Here is a 19,100-nt window from a genome sequence, read left to right as displayed (position 1 = left end):
TGGGATTCTTTCTGCTCCAGGAAGGCATGCAAGAGATTTACCCACACCCGAAATATAGAGATAGGGGCCTCTCTTGCCCTGGATCATTTCCAGGGACATATTTCTACTCCCCATGGGAGAGGCAGAAGTATCATTAGCTGTGATATCATTAGCACCCCATCCCAATGCCCCTTCTCCATTACCAGTTACTCTTCCAGGTGTGCCTGACATCATAATCATTGATCTGATGCTTATCAGCTTGTTCATCCAGGAAATCAAACATGTATTTGATGGCGAGGGGCAGCGCGCTCCCTCGATGTGCTGTGCTGAAGATGGTCTCAAACAGGTCATCCACGAATTTCTGCAGGGTGCCCTGAAGGAGAGAGAAAGGCACAAATCAGCAACATCCAGAGCCCACAGAGATGAGCCTTTAGTTAAAGATCAGCCTTTAAACCAGTTTCACTTCTATTCCTAAAACCTGGAAGAGAAGTACAGTGTAGTCTGTGTAACTGTACTGGTTCTCACTGGTTTATACTGGAAAACAGACACCTCAGTAATGAGGTATATCTACTGCATGACCTGGCACACTAAAAGCATACAGATAAAAATCCATACAGAACAAAAAACAAGTGCGTGTATGTCATATCAAGGTTTATTTAGGTCTCATAAATGTACCCAAGACCTGAGGACAAACATCACTGAACAAGCCCTTGTCCCACAGGCAGGGAGCCAAGTCAAGGCAAGATGCTAAAGCCCAGTCTCTGTATCCTGAGCTGGACTCTTCATAACAGGTCCTCCACCCCTGTCTGCAGTCACCTCAGACACACAGCTCTCCACTCAGAAGGTTTTATATGTGCTGAGGGAAGGAGAACCTGCTGTGATGCCAAATGCCCCGAGTAATTACCCTTCCCACATCACTGATTTTGCAGCCTTATCCCAAACACCAAAAGGGATGAGGTGCCTGCCCTCTCTGTTTTGCAGTCCAGTAGCTGCTCAAGGACAGAGGGAACAGTAGAAACACCAAGAGTGCAAGAAGCAAATAGGAAAATCCTCTCAAGTGACATTCACCGAGGACTTACACACAAAACCACCACCTCCAGCTCAAGAAAGAGACTGGGAGAGTAGCTCCTCCCGTGTGGAAGCAGAAGTCTAATAAAAAAGCAATGCTTACTAACTTTTAGGCAACCCAAATCACCACCTTTCCCTACCCATCTGAAAAGCCAGTTGGCAGTGCTGTGTCCCCATGCCATACCTTGGTGGCTAACAAGCGGGTCAGATAAATTTCAGAGACCATCTTGCTGCCCCGGTCACCCTCCCGCTGGTCCATGTGGTCATGGTTTTTCACCAGGTGCCAGAGCTTGGTGCCACTCTCCAGGTCAGGGGTGATCATGGGTGTCCGTGAGCGCAGGCTGTCGGGGCTGCTGGCTGTCCTCAGCATGCTCTCTGCAAGCACCAAGGACAGGGGACACTAGTACCTTGCCCACCTCCACCTTGCCACCAGCTTCTCTGTCCCCCCCTTCCCTCCACTGTGGCTTTGCAGTACATCACGGCTATGAAACAGGAGCTTTGGGATCCAGCCTCTGCAGCCACCACATATTGGGAGCTCTGCTAGGACCATCCTCACAGCCTGCTGGGCTATGTCCAAGCCTGGCTGATGTACAGGAGCCAGGACCACCATGGAAGGGTTTCTGCAAAGATTTGTCCTCCTCCCAGCACTCAGGTGCCAGGATCACAGATGCTTCCTGTGTCAGTCAGAGCTGACCACACTATTCCTTCCCAAAGCAAGGCCAGCATGTTCACTGGAGCCCTCAACTCTGCTCATTTAAGTACAAAAGGCCTCTCTGCCTATTTTAATTAGATTTCAGGGGAATAAAAGGAAAGAGATCCCCTTGCAGCAGTCATATGACACGTGTCTTTCTCCCCTGAGTCTGACATGTTGCAAAAATAGATGACTCTGAGAGCATCTGTTCCCTCCCCAGCACCAGAATAAATAGCATGGTGCATGAGAGCAAGGGGCTTGGAGGACCCTGTTCACGTGAGCCACAGTTAAAATTACCTGCCCTCTGCAAGCCCAGCCAGTATTACCTCCCCTGCCAGCACAGCAGAGGATGCCCCATGAACTCACCGTATCTGCTGAGGGATTTGGTGAATGTGGAGGAGTTGGAGATGTTGTATGCTGAGTTCTGCTTGGGCACCAGGGCGACTGAGGAACCATCTGTCACCTGGGGGCAGAGATGGGGTGAGCAGGCTGCAATACCAGGCAGGCACAGGAGAAACAGCCTGCAGCAGGAAGAAACTAGCCCAGGAGGGATGAAACTACACTGCACCCCATCCCAGGAATATCCATCTCCAGCAAAGGAGACCTACATATCTATCTGAGCTGCACAAAACCTTACCTGGTAGTGGGCCAGGGTGTTGAGCCTCTTCCAATCATTGTCAATCTTTGTTGTGACATCTTCATCCTGCAGTATGATCCGGGCCATCCTGCCCTGCCGCCACTCTGTCCCCATGAGGGAGAAGGGTTCATGGTTAGAGGGAACAGAAGCAAAAAGCTGAGGCGAGGGTAGAAGCAAGGTGTGGAAATCAAAGAGCCCTCCCACCACTTTCTGAACCCCAGCACTAATAACTATCAACATGGTGTTCACAGCCAGAGCTGAGAAGGCTCCTCTACCCATCTTTTCTCATCCACAGGTCTCCACACAGTCAGTGCCACCAGCACAGTGAAAATGGACTGGACAAGCACAAATGGTCTGGTACTGCCAGGTCTCCTCTCTGTGCGAGATGCAGATTTTTTCCTCCCTTGAACAGCTTTTTTGGCACTTCCGCTCTTATCCACATTCCTTGGGGAGAAGAGGGAAGAGCTCTCTCTTACCCAGGTCCATGTCTCCGGCTTTGGGTCGCTGGGAATAGGGCACCCCCTTGTAGACAGCATCTAACAACTTCTCTTTCACCTGTGTGATGGTGTCACAGTTCAGCACCTTGACAGGAATCTCTGGGGCATTCTCATTCTCAGGATTGACACAGTTGAGGGTCTGCACAGCACAGGGGGGAAGAAAGACTGAAGTGAGTCAACAAAGCATGCACAATTCACCAAAACCTGTCTTGCCTGGCCCCATATCTGTCAGGGCCATGGGGTTTGCTGGGAGAGGTGTGGAGGTGGATTCAGTTCATGTTTGGCTTTCTCAGCTCCACAGCAAGAGCAAACCTTCCCATGCAATGGCCTCATCTCTGACCCTATCTGAGACGGGCACCACAGACAGGGCAAGAGGCACCCCTGGGATGCCAAAGAGAATAGGAGACGAATCACTGTAAAATAATTTGGTTGCCCCTAAGATCTTGTTAAAAAGCTGGACCTAGCAGTTCTGACAAGCACCAGTGAGGCTTTTGCTTGCACTAACCAGCATTTTGTAGTCAATCTGCTGCCGAATAAGTTTGTCCTCACTGAGGGAGTAGCGAGCCTCTCCTGTGATGGCATCAATCGGTCCCTTCTCCATCTGCTGCTTGATGGCACAGTAGAGCATGAAGAGTGGTTCCCCAGCACACTCCTGCAGGACAGGGGATGGAGGAGAGAAGAAAGAGAGGTAAGAATGTGCCAGGCACCAGCTTTGCCTTTCAAGAACCATCACCATGTCAGGAGCCTGCTGTGGTCCTGCAGCATTGAGACCCAAATGCAGCTTTATAGTCTCCAACCCTCCCTCAAGACCACAAGGAAGAGGGCACATGGGAAAATTAATCCAGTGGAAAACTAATTTTCTCCTTCCAAGTCCTCTGGACATTGTTCTCTTGGCTACCGAACCTTAGGATCAGCTTTCCAGAGTTTCCAGACACTTCGTGGTGAATTCTGCTCATGCAGGACAAAAATAAGGTAAAACATGTTAAATTCAGAGCTAGTGAAGTGAAGGTTGGGTCTGGGGACTTTGCATGTGGGATATAGCCAATATTTTAAGCTGGCTCAGCCAAGAAAAGCATATGACGACTGGTAAGGTCATGCCACAACAGGACAGCCTGGGGGCTCTTGCCCAGGTATCATGATGCAGTTCTAGCATCTGCCAGGAGCCCAGTCTCACATAAGAGAAGGTCAGTGGAGGTTTCTCCATGTGACAACTGAGCCAGATCCACTGGGAAGGAAAAGCAAGAAAGTATCTCATTGACAACTGTACTCTGAGTCTCCAACTGATGGAGGGGATGAGGCAATGAGGTTTCCTCCAGTTAAACTATTTGCCACCCATGTGTTCCCACTGCCCAATGCCCTTCCCTGCGTTGCATCCCGATGAGCCCTTCCAACTACAGGCCCTAAGGGAGAAAAAGGGGTACAATGGGATCAGAGAGGATGGCGAGCAGTCCCAGCAGATTTTACCCCATCAGCCCCCACTCCTCCCTCCCAGCCACCTCACAAATCAATCGCACTTTGGTGCAAAGTGTGGCTGCTCTCCCTGTCACCATATGCTGTTAGCATCTCGTTAGCATCTGCGGTAATTAAAGAGACAGCTGCTAACAAGCAGGAGCAGGCATACATCATCCCCAGACCTTCCGACAACACGCCTGTCTTCAAAATTATGTTTCATTTGCAAACTTGGCTTCATTAAGTCAGCTTGGAGAAGTGGGAGACCCAAGGTGGGTGCTGTGCATTTCTGGCTGCCCACCAAGGGGAGAGCACCACACCGGCTGCAGAGTAACCCCAGGAGCTGCCATGGCACCCTGAGTCCAGCCACGCTGGAAAGACTAGAGTTGCTTCTTTTGGTTGCTTCTAAAAGCTTCACATAAAACTTCCAACTAAGTGGAAGTGGTGCGGGTGGAGGACAGCTTGGTGCAGGAGTCCTGCTCACATCTGGCATGACTGTTCCTGTCTTGGCCTGCAGATTTCCCCTTTCTAGCAAGGCATGCTTGCTGCCCCTCTGTGCCCACCTTTGGGATTCCCACCAAGAGAGGTGGGGTCAGCCATCCCCATGTTGGAGGCCCAGTTTCACTCCAGGCACCATAGCCTCACCTCCTCAGGCATCAGCTGGTCTGATGGGGAGTAAAAATCTCTTTTTAGATGCATGGATTGGAGCTGACCCTAAGGCCTCCTCCAAGGGACAGAGGCATCAGTCATCCTAATGATGGGTGCATCACTTCTCTAGCACCATGTAGGCTTTTGGGGGCTTCTATGTGCCCCAGGACCCTGGTGTCCTGACTTGCCAGGCACCCTCATGTCAACTAAAACAGCCACTCTGCTTTGTCTCCCTGACTCTGCACATTCTCCACATTGCACCCTGGCATCCCCAAATGTGGGTTCTACACTTCAAATCCAAAATCTCACTCCAAGCTCCACTATCCCCACCAGCTCTTGAGGACCAGGGCCAAGATGCTGCCTTGGGTCACAACTCACCAAGACAGAACAGCTGAGGGTGGTTTAGGGCTTGTCCCTGACAGAGACCAAAAAGATGAGCAGGGATCACAGAAACCAGCACGGGGCAGTTGCCCCAAGAGGCTCTCCACTGGGTGAGACACTGAGATGTGGTTCCACAGGGTGATGGAGGGCAGCCTGACCCCACAACGTGTCTGTGCCCACGCTGCCAGCCCCAAGGCAATGTGCTCTCTGCTGGGGCCCGAGCAAAGAGGGCTCTGGGGGCCGTGTAAGCAGAGCTGGAGGAGAGTGGCTGCAAGCCCCCTGTGTGTGCAGGCGTGGGAAGGCAGGGAGCAGGCAGGGAACAGGCAGAGGCGAGCCAGCTAATGCTCAGGCTCTCTTATTGACTAGATCTAGCTCATCAGGCACCTAATATCGTGCATTTTTCAGCACTTGTCTCAATTTATCCCTCTCCCTTCCCCTGGGGTGCCTCATTAAGAGTCTGATAAATGTTACTACAGGGTCCCTGTGAAAGCACCAGCAGTCACGGGCTCCCAATGCTGCTGGCCCTGGGATAGGGGGCCTGTCCTATTCCTGTCTGCATCCCAGCCAGGCAATGCTGAGCCCCTGGCCCTGCCCTGGGCAGGTTTGCTGGGAGCTGATCTGGCAGCTGGGTACACGTCTGCCTGCCTCATTTACATGCACAATTACCACAGTTTGGTGCAGTTTCCCCGCTGGCAGACTGTCTGCTGTGATAACTCTCCATTTACTCCACTGGTTTCTCCTGCCTTTGGTGGTCCCTGTGATCCTCACTGCCGGGAGGCAGGTGGAAAACAGTCCCGTGGGTCTCCTCTGGTGGGACTGACTCAGGAGAGGCCATGAGCACATCCTCAAGTCTCTTCCAGTCTAACTCAAGTGATCCAAGTGACAGAGTTTCAACTGCTTCCCCAGGCAGGTGATCCCCAGAGTGACAAATCTCACAGCCAGTGGGTTTATCCAGGCCTTCTGCACATGTTCCTCCTATAATGCTGCACCTAGATAAGAATTTCTCTCTCCTGCTGCTACAATCCACAGACAGGAGGCATTTTCCCCCACCAAAGCCATGACATACATAAAGATTTTATAGAAAGGCACTTCCCTGGTCCCATCCCCATCTCTCCTGCTACTCCTCATCCTCAGACCTGCCCCCATCCTGCATTGGTGATGCACCTGGAAGCCTCCCTTAAGGGGTAAAGGGTTGTACAAGGACAGATGCAGGACAGTAGTGGCACATGAGCTGATCTAAAGCAGCTTCTGACCAAGGTCAATACACCTCTGTCAACTCTCCAGATGGTCCAGCCCAGCCAGGGACCAACCAAGGGCATCAAGTCATGCCCAGAAAGGCAAAATCCCCAGATGCTGCTGTGGGTGTTTGAAGGATGTGCACTGCACTTTGCTCAACCAAAGCACAACCTCGTCCACTTCCAGGAGCCCTGAGGGAGTTTATCCACAATGTGAGCTGCTGTTGCCTGGCCCATTGACCCTGCAGAGCCCAAAGAACCATCTACCAGTGTCCTACCTGACCCCATTGATCACACTGCAGGGACAGGGGGTGACCTCACTGAGCAAAGACCCAGCATGAAGAGACAGCAGGGCAGGTTGACATCTCCCTATGAATAGCACAGCTTTTCTCTTCTCCCACTCCTGGAAAGCAAACTCCATCGCACGCTACAGCTAGATTTTTATAGATACAGGCTACCCCTCCACAAAGGCAAAAAGCCAAGTGCATGTAAGTGATATTATAAATCACCTCTCGTTGACAATCACTGGAGTTCCGCAGACTCCTGCTCACTCTCATCCCTTGGCTGGAAATGGTTCAAACTCTCTTTTTCTTAATGAGGGATGAAATCCCAAAAAAAATGGCTGTGTGCCACCCAGCTTTGTTGTACTGATCCCAAGGCAGGATCCCAAGAAACAGCTTTGCTGACTGACAAACCCAGGGTGGGAGCAGAGACACCCTTCACCCCACCAGTGTCATCCTGAAGCAGCCATGGGACCAAGCCAGTGCTCTGTGGGCTGAAGCTGCAGCTCTGTAGTCTGCATGGCTGCTGGTGCAGCTCTAGCAGGTGGAAGCACTGGTGCTGATGAGCTAAATGTTCTCAATATGGGTTGGGTGAACCAGCAGTAAAGTCATAGAATCATTTTTGTTGGAAAAGACCTCTAAGATCATCAGGTCAAACCATTAACCAAGCACTGCCAAGTCCACCACTAACACATGTCCCTCAGCACCACATCTACATGTCTTTTAAATCTCTCCAGGGATGGGGACTCCACCAATGCCCTGGGCAGCCTGTGCCAGTGCCTGACAACTCTTGGTAAAGAAATTTTTTCCGAATATCCAATCCAATCTGGCACAACCTAAGGACATTTCCTCTTGTTCTGTCACTTGTAATTTCGGAGAAGAGACTGAGAGACCCCACACTACAACCTCCTTCCAGGTAGCTGTGAAGAGCCATGAGGTCTCCCCCTCAGCCTCCTTTTCTAAAGATTAAACAACCCCAGTTCCCTCAGCACCCCTTACACTTTGGCATCTTCTTCTGCTACCCCCAATGACATTGGGAAAAAGAAGAGTCAAAGCTTACAGGCTCACCAACACAGCCATGGGCACAAGGAGATCCAACATCATCTGCACACTGGTGCACATGCCGTGGAGAGAGCTGAATCCCTGGCTGCCAGCAGGCCCCAGAGGGCATCCCCATTCCCACCAAGGCACCGCTTGGAGAGGAAGCAGCAGCAGAGATGCCTGGAGGAAATAACTCCCCTACCAGGTAGCCTCAGTGTCAAAGAGATGAAGAAGCAGCAGCAGCATTATGTGAATATCACAGCCCATCAAACCACAGCTCAAACAGGCAGAAATATCCTCTAAGCACTTGGATGCCTATAGAAGCTCCCAGGGCTTTTACTTCCCAACTTACACAAGCAGAGGCAAGTTGGAGGAATGGGAACCACTCTGAAGGGATTCAAGATTCAGGTGAATTGCTTCAGATTTACCCTTTCTCTGGCCACCATTTTTATGAAGACCTCAAACTCGCTGCACATTAAGCAATCTCTGTTTGGGCTTCACTTCTCAATATCAGCTCTTTCTCAGAGAGACCCAGAATCACTAAATCACACCTCAGAAACACAAGATGGGAACAAAGGCCTATAAAACAGTCTCTGCTCCAGGAGGGACCAGCAGACCTGACAAGCACATCAGCCCAGGCTCTGGCTACCACACTGCCTGTCCCCATGAGGCAGTCATCACCTCCCCACCCATGCAGGGTTGCCACCCCTTCCCAAACTCACCTTCAGAAACTTGTACAGCAGAAATGTAAACCAATTCGTCAGCATCTTCTCTGCCACAGACTCCGTTCTGTAGGGAAGGCAGAGAGCAAAGTCATCAGGAGGGGATATTAAAGGTCTCTGATCTCCCCTGTTGGCACCTCAGCCTTGGAATGTGGTTATATTATTTTTGGCTCTAAAAGGTTACATCTGGAAAGGCAGGAGCCTTGAAGCAAAGGGGCACAAGCAGACAGCAGAAACTCGAGGCTGAGCCACAGCAGGACTCCAGGAGAGAGAAGCAAATTGGTCTCCAGTGTATTTGGGAGATCCAGAGAGAGCAGAGCATGATCTTGTCCCATGGGGAGTCTCACCAAGGGGAAGACCAGCTTTCTACCTCGTCCTTCTAGTTAGATGAAGTTTGTTTCTTGCTTTGAGTCCCATTGGAACCAGGCAGCTCTCTCCACAGGAGGGCTGCACCACAGTCTGGTCTTGCTGCTATAGAATTAAAATTCTCCTTAACATGTCTGTTCTTTTAAAGTGGCTTTCAGTACCATTACAGTAAAAATGCCAGCCAGCCCCCAACACTCTTCAGTTATTCTACCCTTCTACAGCTTATCCACCCATTAATCATCAGAATTGTCACTTACAAATGCAGACACTCCTGAAAGCACAAGCAATACTAATAACTCACAAATGTGGCTGCATTCCTGTTGCACCAGAGGAACAGACACAAATGGGTTGACTCAAGAAAGAAAACCTAGAAGGAGGCTGAACCTCAAGACACCAGGAAGGGTCCACACTGCCCAATGCCACACACCACCCAATGACAACACCGTGCCCAGCAGATGGGATGGGAGTAGTTCCCAATGGCCAGATGGCTGGAGTAGGAAATCCACTTTTTCAGAGTTTATTCAAGCTGACTCAGGGTTGTATGGTCCCTTCCAAGGATTTATCTCGTGCTAATGGGGCTTAGCCCTTTTGCCATATCTGGAATAGCATAGCCCTCCTTAAACCATGGTAATGCCTGAGCCTCCAGGGGAGGAGAGCCTTCCTACATACACACACACACACACAGGGAAAAGTAATCCATCAAGGGTAAGAAAACAGAGATGTGGGGACAAAGCCAAGGGAGGGGTGGATGAAAGCTATTCAGCAGACCTGCCCCAGACCAGGTCCTTTGCTGACAAGCCTCTAACACTCATCTGAAGTGCTACCACCTGGGCTCCAGCATGTATTTGTCTTTATCTGTGCTAGAGGCATATGCCACAGCAACAGGGGGATTATCCAATAACAAAATAAATAAATAACAGCTCTTCCCAGTTAGATCCATGTTAATCCAGTTGCCCTGGGTGGTAAGCACACTCTCACACCCAAGAGCAGGGTTAATCAAAAAGAAGGACAGAGAAGCACAGCCCTCAGCACCACTCAGTCCACACTGTGGCTGCAGGAAGAACAAAGTCTCTTCATCAAATAATGTTGAGGCATAAGCAAAATACCAGACAGGGGACCTCAGCCTTGTCCTAAACCTCCTGCAGCTCCACCTGCAATAGTCTCTTGAGCTCCATGGCTGGGGACCAAAAGTCCTCGGGCTGACAGCTCTCACTGTGCTGGCAAGGGCTGGGCTCTGCCCCTGTGCTGTTCCCATGGCTCAACCACTGCAGCTGCTGGCTTCCTGCACAGCATTTTATTTATATTTTATTGATTTACTTCATTCTGAAGTTTCACTCTGATGGCACCAGCTTCATGATGCTCTGAGAGACCCAGCAGCTGGAAATGCTGTTTAAATATTTCAGTGAAGCCTGGCATCATGGAGGGACAGTAAGAAGGGAAGAGCTCAAAGATGATCTTGGGGAACAGGGGTTGACACCTCCAAGACCTCCCCTCTCCCAGCCAGACACAGGTTTGCACCACACCTCTCTGGTACATTGCTAATGAGGCGCTTTGTGAAAATAAGGGCACATTTGTAGAGTGACAAATGAGGCCAAGATAGTAAGAAAGCAATGTGCCCAAAGAGACCAGCAGTGGAAAGGTAGCAGGCACGTAACTGGGATTAATTCATATCTGTGTCTTTCTCAGGCATCTCCCCAGGCTGGGCACACAAAACCTGACTTTCTCTGCTCCACCATGCCATGAACACTGGTTGATGTCTGAAAGATGCTCTGGTTTTCTTGAGTCCTTCTGATGACATGCCAGCCCTGTGGCTCTCAGCCATCCCTGCACCTCCACTGAAGGCTGATGGCACTGGGCTGGCAGAGGTGGTGACGGGAAGGCACAGCACACGTGTGAAGGGAGAACACAGCATGGAAGGCCTCGAGCTAGGTTGGTGGAGCTTATTAATTGGTTTTGTTCAGCACTTGGTGTATCTTTCAATATTCATCAGCCCATGATGAAGGAGAGCTCAGAGCTATCATTAAATATTGATGGGCCAGGCAGACTCACAGCTTGGCAGCCTGCCACCTGCTCACACTCCCCCCTGGCCCCAGCAAGACTCCCAGCTTGTGAAGATCCACTTAGCTTTCCCAGGAAAATCCCCACGTGCCCAGCATGGTGGGCAAATCCCAAGCAGGCAGATGGGACAGGAGGACTCAGGTAGCAAGGCAGCCACCAGGCAAGGAGAGCTGTCCCATGTGGAGATAGGAGGGGACTGCCAGGTCACCTGGAGCAGGGGAGGGAGGTGGGAGCATCACTGCAGGCCCTGACACTGGTGTACACCCTTCCTGCACCAGCCCAGGCAGCCAACATCTGCCAAGCATCTTGTTTCCTCTTTCCCAGACAACATGAACCTGCACAGGTCAAACCAGAGCAAGAACATCCCATGTGAGACTCCTGAGATGGCTGGGTCCACCTGCTCCCGCATTCCTTTCATGACTGCATGCAGACAGGGGCAAGGAAATGTTTGATCACAGACTCAGTCCCAACACTGCCACAGCCAACACCAAAGCTATCACTGATGGCATCACTACAGGACACCAGCTTGTGTTCACACACGCAGAAGAGCCTGGTGCCATCTCACAGCTCCAGTCTCTTGTATGGTCACTCACCTCCGCAGGAGCAGCTTTGGGTGGTTCTTACTCTCCAGGTTCTTCTCAATAAGGTCAGAGAGGAGCTGCTTCAGCACACCCGTGGCATACTCCATCTCTCCCTGCAGTGCTGTCATGATGAGGGAGGCCACGTTGCCACGATCCCGCATGGAGAAGCTCCGCTGAGCCTCCAGAGTGCGGATGAAGGTCAGCAAGAAGTGCTTCTTGTTCAGGAGCTGCCCAAAGAGGGTCAAGGACTTCTCCACGTTTGCCTGGACCTGCAAAGATAGAGCAAAGCTGGGAGATGGGCACAAAAGGGGATGCGAAGAAGAAGGTGGCTGGGCTGCACAAGACCCTGGATTCATCCTCATCTCCCAAGAGGAAAGGATGAAAAAGGGTCAAAAAGCAGCTGGATTTGCTCCCTCCATACTACCAAGCTTCCTCTTTGGAAGAGAGGAGAGCCTCAGTTTCTTCCTAAAGTATTGTCTAGTTTGCAATATCTCAGCATCAGTTTAACATAGTCTCAGGTCATTGATGCATATCTCTGTATACATGTACACAAACACACTTCCATACAAAGATGCTCCCACGCGTGTGCAGGCTCATACATGCACCCCCTTCCCACAAACAACCACTCCTTCTCTCCCAAATGCACACACACAAAATTATAACTTTCAATTTCAGCTAACAAGCAGCTCAGTTCCCACCCAGGTCACTGCAACATGAGCTTTGGGTATTACAGAGAAAGCAAATAGAGCCCCAACCCTGAGCTCTGCCAGCAGCAATCCTGCCTGGTTTTGGGGAGCTGGATTTCAGACAGGGAAGCAAATAGCAGAAACCTGGCTCTGCTGTGCTCCAGACACAGCCTGAAATATCCCCTTTCCCCTTGAGACATGATAGTGTATTTCTGGCACACTTGTTCATGTAGGACCCAGCAGGGATTGGGCTGGGATGCCTTCATCCCTGAGCTGCTGCTTTCAGCCCAGCTCTGGTCAGCCCTCACCACATTTCTCATCAGAAATGAGCATTTTTACAACACAAAGTTTTCCCATTAGAAAAGATGGTTTCCTCTGAATAAAAGCCTCACTCTGGTAAAACGTCAATTTTAATTTTTTTTTCCCCCCTTGTCTTCCTGATTGGGAGAGTAAGTGAAGAATTTCATTTTATGTCGATATTTGGAGACAAAACAACACTTTTCATTTCAAAACACCAACTCAAAAGGAAGAACAGGGTTTTGACACATCAAATCATTTCACTTCAATCAAAACTTTGGATCAGTGCTTTTCAGTTCAGTGAAATTCCTCACAGTTTTAACTTTCCCCTACAAAATACTCCTTCCCACTGGACACAAACCCTATTTCCCACACAGTCCTTGTTAATTCTAAAACAGAAGCCCTCAAGTGCCACCGTCACCCTCATCACCAAGGCGAGTGGGGACACTTGCCCCAGAGCATACCAGAAGGGTGATGGGGGAGTGAAAACCCTCTCTGCCTGCATCTTTGGGGTTCCTTTAGTGACAACGTGTGAACAAGCATATGGCTCAATTTCCCTTAATGCAGGTCAGACGAAAATGTCCTGCTAGGAATAGAAATGCTTTAAATTATGTTTCCCCAGGGTCCCAGATGCTTTCCCTCCAGACTGCACAGGGACCTCAATACGGTGATGCTGGTAACTCAGGCAGATGCCTGAGGTTCCGCAGCATCGCCTGCTCCCTACAGGGATGCAGAGATGCCAGTTGATTCCTCAGCACGGGAAGAGCAGAGTGCTGGCTGAAGAGCAGCAGCTGTGCTGGAGATCTACCAGAACCACCAGTAAAACCAGGGCAGAGGGAGACTTGCTGCATTCCCACCCCTGCACATTGTTAGTGCTTCTACAGTCAAAACAAGGCAAAGGAGACCAGAGGACAAGAGGCTTTCTCCCTCCAGCAGAGCAGCAGGATCTCAAGATGTGAAACAGGTCCTGCCTGACAGTGACCATCCTGTTGGAGCCTTGGTGGGAGCATGGAAGGACATGAAACCCCCATCCATCACAAGCAGCACAGCAGTGCTTGAGCACCCCACATGCCTGTCGTCTCTCTGGACTCTTGTATTTAAATTGTTGATCATTAGCAGCCATAAATGAATAATATTGAATTAAATATTTAATCAGGCTTAAATCTGCAGAAAGCCACAACCTCCCTCTTCCAAAAACCTAAAGAGAAAGGGAGCTGGTACCAACAGCCTGATGCTCACTGCGGATCAGCGCATGTGTGAGCAAGTGCTGGTTCCTTCCCGTCATTTGCGATAGCTAATGTTACACTCTGAGTAAGGAGACAAATAAAAGCAAACCTGATTAAATTATATGAGGCTTACACAACTGTAGTTGCTTTATTTAATCTCTTTCGGGGATTTTTTTTTTCTTTTGCTCGTTTGCAACCTTAACCCTTTCATTCCCAGACCAGGCTCTCTCAAGTGGGATGTTTTGAATTAAGAGCTGAAAGTAGACAAACTCCCACCCTACCTGCTGCAACCAATGCAAAGTTTCTCCTTTGATACACTTTTTGATACCTTTTCTGCTCCTCTCTCTTTAGGGAAAATCCTCTAAGATCAAGTGCAGAGGTGAGAGGAGAGTCAGGCGTTCATACAGACTGGAAGGGCTGTGCCCCAGGGAGAGCTATGATGCCTCTGAGCATCCGGAAATTTGAGCTCCTGCAAGGGGAAATCCATGGAAACGGGGTCCCCACTGCCCTGAGGTTAGGGACCAGGGAAGAAGAGGAGGCAGAGGGCCAGGGCCCACACTGTGGCCATGCTGGCGTACAACACCAGCACGTGCACTTGCAGTTGGTAAGAGCTCGTTGTGTTGTAATTAGTGACCATGCATCTTGCACCAGGGCCGATTACTTCTCCTAAATACATTGTGTAGCCCAGGACGACACTAATTACTGTGCCAGGTCAGCAGCAAGGGGAAGCTAAGGTCAGCCCCCTCCTGTCTCTAATCAAGAGCAGCCTGAGCAGCCCAGCAAACAAGAAGCCAATTGCTGTGCAATTGCACACACTAAATTAAACAGACGTGGGGAGGCCAGGAGAGGAGAGGGAGATGGTTTGGGGAGCAGGGGAAGGATGCCAAGGATGGGTTCTGTGTGGGGAAACGGAGCCAAGCAAGCCGGCGATGTCAGACAAGCCTGCTAGAAACGAGCGGCCGGTCAGGCATCAAACAAATCCAATTGAATAAAGCAAGTGCTGTAGAAAATGACAGCAGCTATGATATTAATATAAATATTGATATTAATGTCAGAGAGTGCAGTAACCATTCAGCAGCCAGTGCGCATTTGCCTCGGATGCCATGTGGCGAGATGCTCTCTGCAGCTCCAGGCCAGACCACCAGTATCCCACCAAAGCACCTTGTCAGCCCTGTGGCTGGGGCATGGGGACCCATGCAGGGGATTTTGCAGGGGCACATCCCCAGCGTGAAACACTACAGAGACAGACAGACAGAACCACACCTCCATCTCCTTCAGCACAGGGTGGTCTTCTATCCCTGGGAAGAGAACCCGCATAGCGTAGGTGCGGTAATCCAGAAAGGGGATGCCAGCCCCGTCCAGGTCGTTGGTCAGCTCGTTAATGTCAGTCTGCAGCTCAGCAAAGGCTGGGGTGGGAAAAGCAGAATTAAGCAACATATCCAGAGTCCTAGCACACAGCATAGGCACCCAGCCACCCCCACATCGACCAGCACCCCATAGGTGGGATCCCCTATATCCCTTCCCCCAGCACAGCCACCATCTCACAGATAAAGAAAATGAGCTGCGGAAGGTGGGGGGTGATTTCACCAGAATAAATCAAATGGTAGACTTGGGAATGGGACCGCTGGGTCCTGGGGGGCTCAAATTCCCCCTGCTCAGCACTTGCAGCCTCACAGGGATGCTGGGGACAGCAGGAAACAGCAAGGCTTGAACAAAGCCAGAGCTTCTGGGGGAAAACATTAGCCTAAACCACAAGAATGTCCTCATTTCTTTTTGACCTAAATACTACTCAAGAGAAGAGCTTGAACACACCCACCCTGGCACCTCCTGATCTGAGCAGAGGCAGCCGTGACTCCCAGGGGAACACAATGTGGGGGGGGTCCTGAACCATTAATTGCACCTACAGGGAAAAGCTGAAGGGAGAGGAGCCCTGCAGATACACCAGAGGAAAGGGTTGGTGAAGGGGGAGAAAACTCTCAGAAAAATCAAATTAACAGCACTTTAAAGGGAGCTGAAAGGCAGGCAGAGGACTGCAGGCTCGTCAGCCTGATGAGAAAAAACAAACCGTCAGCTTGAAAGGCATGCTATCTTATCTGTAACTAGTGGGACTAGAAAAGAGAAAAGGCAAGGAAGAGATTGTGCCTTTTAATTAAAAGCAGATCCTTTTATCTGCCAGCTGTGGAAGACAAGACACCATCCCCTCCACCAACTCCCTCCCCTCTCTCTGTCACCAGTGCCATCCACAGGCATCTGCAGGGATGGGGATTTGGGGAAGCAAAGGGCGTTTCTTTCTTCCCCCTTTTTATGATCTTGTTTTTGGAGCCTGCTCCATCCGCAAAGCCCTGGCTGGTTGTAGCTGTAGCTGGCAGGGTCGGGGCCTTGGGAGCCAGCTCAGGGGGATAATGGGCAATTAGGTTTTATCAGCATGATCATACAAGGAATTCTGTCCAACTTCACAGCATCCGTCTGTCACATAATAAGAGACTGACTGCCCGCTCACAGGCAGCCCTTGCTACCCTCCTCACTTTTTCCTCCCATTTGGAGGGGAATTTCTTAACTTGAAAAAAATCCTCAAATTCCACTCAAAATGAGTTTGCTTCCTCTAACAAAACAGCATTCCCCATTCCCACTCCCTCTCTTGAAGACAGTGGGGAAAGGGTTGGGGAGCACACCAAGCCCTCAGGATGGTACAAGACCCTCCAAGACCCACCCCCACATTTGCAGCACAGGGATCCCTCACCCTCTTTGCACTCCAGGGCCACCCGAGACTCCAGGTTGTCCATCTGCAGCTGGAGGCGTTTCAGGGTGCGGTCGGCGTCCCGGGACTTGCGCTTGTAGGCGATGAGGACGATGATGATGATGAGGAGGAGCAGACCGCCCCCACCGCCGATCCCGATGATGGCGGGCAGGGTGAGCAGGCTGTCCGAGTAGATCTGCAGTGTCCCTGGGGAGAACTCAAACCCTCCAGCCTTGATCTGCACCAAAAAGGACACGGGGAAAAAGGACACGGCGTCAGGGGCCACGTGCCCAGGACAGCCCTCCCCACTGCACCGGGGAACTGGGGAATGACCCCAGGCTGGGGAAAAAAGGATGCAGAAAGCCACAGGGGTGGCAAGAGCTGGTGCAGAGCTGCATGGTGTGCTTGAATGGGATGTAGGACACACCCTGCCAGAGCAGGCAGAGTTTGATGTCTCATTCAGACAAGATTACAGTAACAGATGGGATCTGAGGAGAGTTCCCCCATGGGTAGGGAGCTTGAGGAAGACCATGCAGGGTCCTTTTCTAGCCAGCAGGGTCTGGGAGTGTAAGCACTGCTGTGCTACAACCCCACAAACAAAGAAGCCTTCCTTACAGCATGAACTGTCACCAGGGGGAAGGGTTGGGAATCCCTCCCACCTTGGCACAGGCTGTGTCTTGGCACCCAGGTTGAAGGGAGGTTGTTGGCAGAGCCACAAAGGGCACAGGAATGCTCAGCTGAGCATGTTGGGAAGGGGACACAATATTTGGTCCTACCAGACATGTAACTAGGGGAAGCAATGCCCAGGGAGCAGAAAGAAGGCACCCATGGATGCTCCTGCACATGCACAAACTATCTGGTGTTCACTCAAGGACGAGCACACAGCAGGGATGGTGCCAGGATAAAGACTGAACCCCTGTGACATGAGAAGCCAAGGTGCCAGTGCCAGCACTTACCGTGACCTTGTGCTGGCCGGTGAGGTTGGGAGACTCACAGAGGAGTTGGGTCTCGGAGACAGTGAGAGTGCAGGGAGTGTCTCCAATCAGCACGGTGTAGTTCAGGCGGGAGTTACCAGCAGCTGGAGGGAGCAGGTTCCTACCCTTTGAGGGAACGAGACTGTCAGTTCTGACACAATGGGGAACACTTGAAAAACCCAACATAAAGCAAATTCACGCTCTCATGGGCAGCACCCTCTGCCCTCAGCCGCACGCTGTCTTACCTTGAGGATGAGAGGAGAGCTGGGCTTCAACTCCAGCATCCCAGTAGGGCTGAGGGGCTCAAAGACAGGGTCTGGGTAGTAGACAAAGTTGGTGGTGTTGACAATGAGCAGAGCTTGGACGTTATCCATGATGAAGCCGATCTCATCTGGACGGTCACCCAGCTCCGGAGGGCTCCGCACGGGGTTGTCAATGGAGGGTGCGTAGCACACCATGGTGGTGTCGTTATAGACAGTGCAGTTCTGCAGGAGGAACAGCCCGAGGTCAGACCTGGCTCCTGACAGGGAGGTCAGGACTGTACCCCACAAAGATCTCCTGCAAGCAGTGTTTCTGGACATGGGACTTACACTTGGAATCGCCTGTGCCTGTGCTGTTACATAGACAGGTGCTACATCCCTCCCCAGGGTAGAGAGAGACTCTTGTCCCCAACAGATAGGTGAGGGCTGGCAGGTGGGAGCTTGCCAGGGACAGGCTCTTTCTGTCCCTATCCTGCAGACATCCCACAGTCCTGCCATCAGTTTTGCACACTCCAATTTCAACTCTACCCTGGCAGCACCTGGCCAGAGGCTCTGCAGGTAAATCAGTGCTGCTCTTTGGGTGGCAGCCCTGGGATCTCAGCCCCTTAAGGCTACCACACCTGGCAGACAAGGGATGTGCTTTCTACCCTGCACTGAAGAGGGATGGCATCCCTCACTCTTGTGGTCTGCCCCAGCCAGCACTACTTACATTCTCCCTTTCAGAGCTGCAGTACTTGGCCCGGATCCTGGGTTCTTTAATGGTGGCCAGGTTGGTGCCAGTCACAGTCAGCAACGTCCCACCGCTACAGACATGGAGATAATGGGTTAGGAAAGGCAGCTTGGCACAGGGTCCCCACTTCTGGGAGGAAAACACCCATCCTCACAAGCCCATCTGCCCCAGCCTGAATGAACCACAACACCACAGGGACCTCTTATCCCACCCAGATGTCACCACGGCTGACAGGATCTGGCATGAACTACTGTCAAATCATCTCAGCTGACCCAGGGGCCAACTAGAAATATAAAACCTGCTAATTAACACCAACAGCCCACCCTGTGTGCCCAGGTTTGTGGTCTGAAGGCAGCTTCTAAGCCATAGGAGACCAGGCATCAGCAATGAGAATGGAACCCAAGGAGCAGGAGGGCCTCTCTGCCACCCCATTTCTCCACCACAAAAGCAGTGGGTGGCAGACTGAGCCCTGCCAGGTTTTCTCCATGGCTTGGTGTTAAAAGCCCCACAGTCCTGGAGAGCTCGGCCATGCCCCTGGGAAGTTCAATCCTCATCA

General features: G+C 51.2%; 1 protein-coding gene across 3 annotated transcripts in view; it reads right to left on the bottom strand.

Moving 5' to 3' along the window:
* The window catches only part of PLXNA1 (plexin A1), a 113,667-nt gene that overhangs the window by 10,384 nt on the left and 84,183 nt on the right, over positions 1-19,100 (bottom strand). For all 3 annotated transcript variants that reach the window (XM_030458130.1, XM_030458132.1, XM_030458131.1), the window contains exons 17-29: positions 18,524-18,617; positions 17,800-18,039; positions 17,537-17,680; positions 16,584-16,818; positions 15,107-15,249; positions 11,647-11,903; positions 8,630-8,696; positions 3,378-3,524; positions 2,852-3,011; positions 2,376-2,479; positions 2,105-2,201; positions 1,232-1,422; positions 183-352 (exon numbers count right to left, since the gene is read on the bottom strand). In XM_030458130.1, coding sequence (XP_030313990.1) covers positions 183-352; positions 1,232-1,422; positions 2,105-2,201; positions 2,376-2,479; positions 2,852-3,011; positions 3,378-3,524; positions 8,630-8,696; positions 11,647-11,903; positions 15,107-15,249; positions 16,584-16,818; positions 17,537-17,680; positions 17,800-18,039; positions 18,524-18,617 — 2,049 coding nt within the window. The remainder of the gene's footprint in view (positions 1-182; positions 353-1,231; positions 1,423-2,104; positions 2,202-2,375; positions 2,480-2,851; positions 3,012-3,377; positions 3,525-8,629; positions 8,697-11,646; positions 11,904-15,106; positions 15,250-16,583; positions 16,819-17,536; positions 17,681-17,799; positions 18,040-18,523; positions 18,618-19,100) is intronic.

This window comes from Calypte anna, chromosome 12, assembly GCF_003957555.1.
Source record: "Calypte anna isolate BGI_N300 chromosome 12, bCalAnn1_v1.p, whole genome shotgun sequence".
NCBI classification, from domain to species: domain Eukaryota; kingdom Metazoa; phylum Chordata; class Aves; order Apodiformes; family Trochilidae; genus Calypte; species Calypte anna.
Note: the sequence above shows the minus strand (reverse complement) of the source record. Positions and strands in the feature narration are given on the sequence as shown.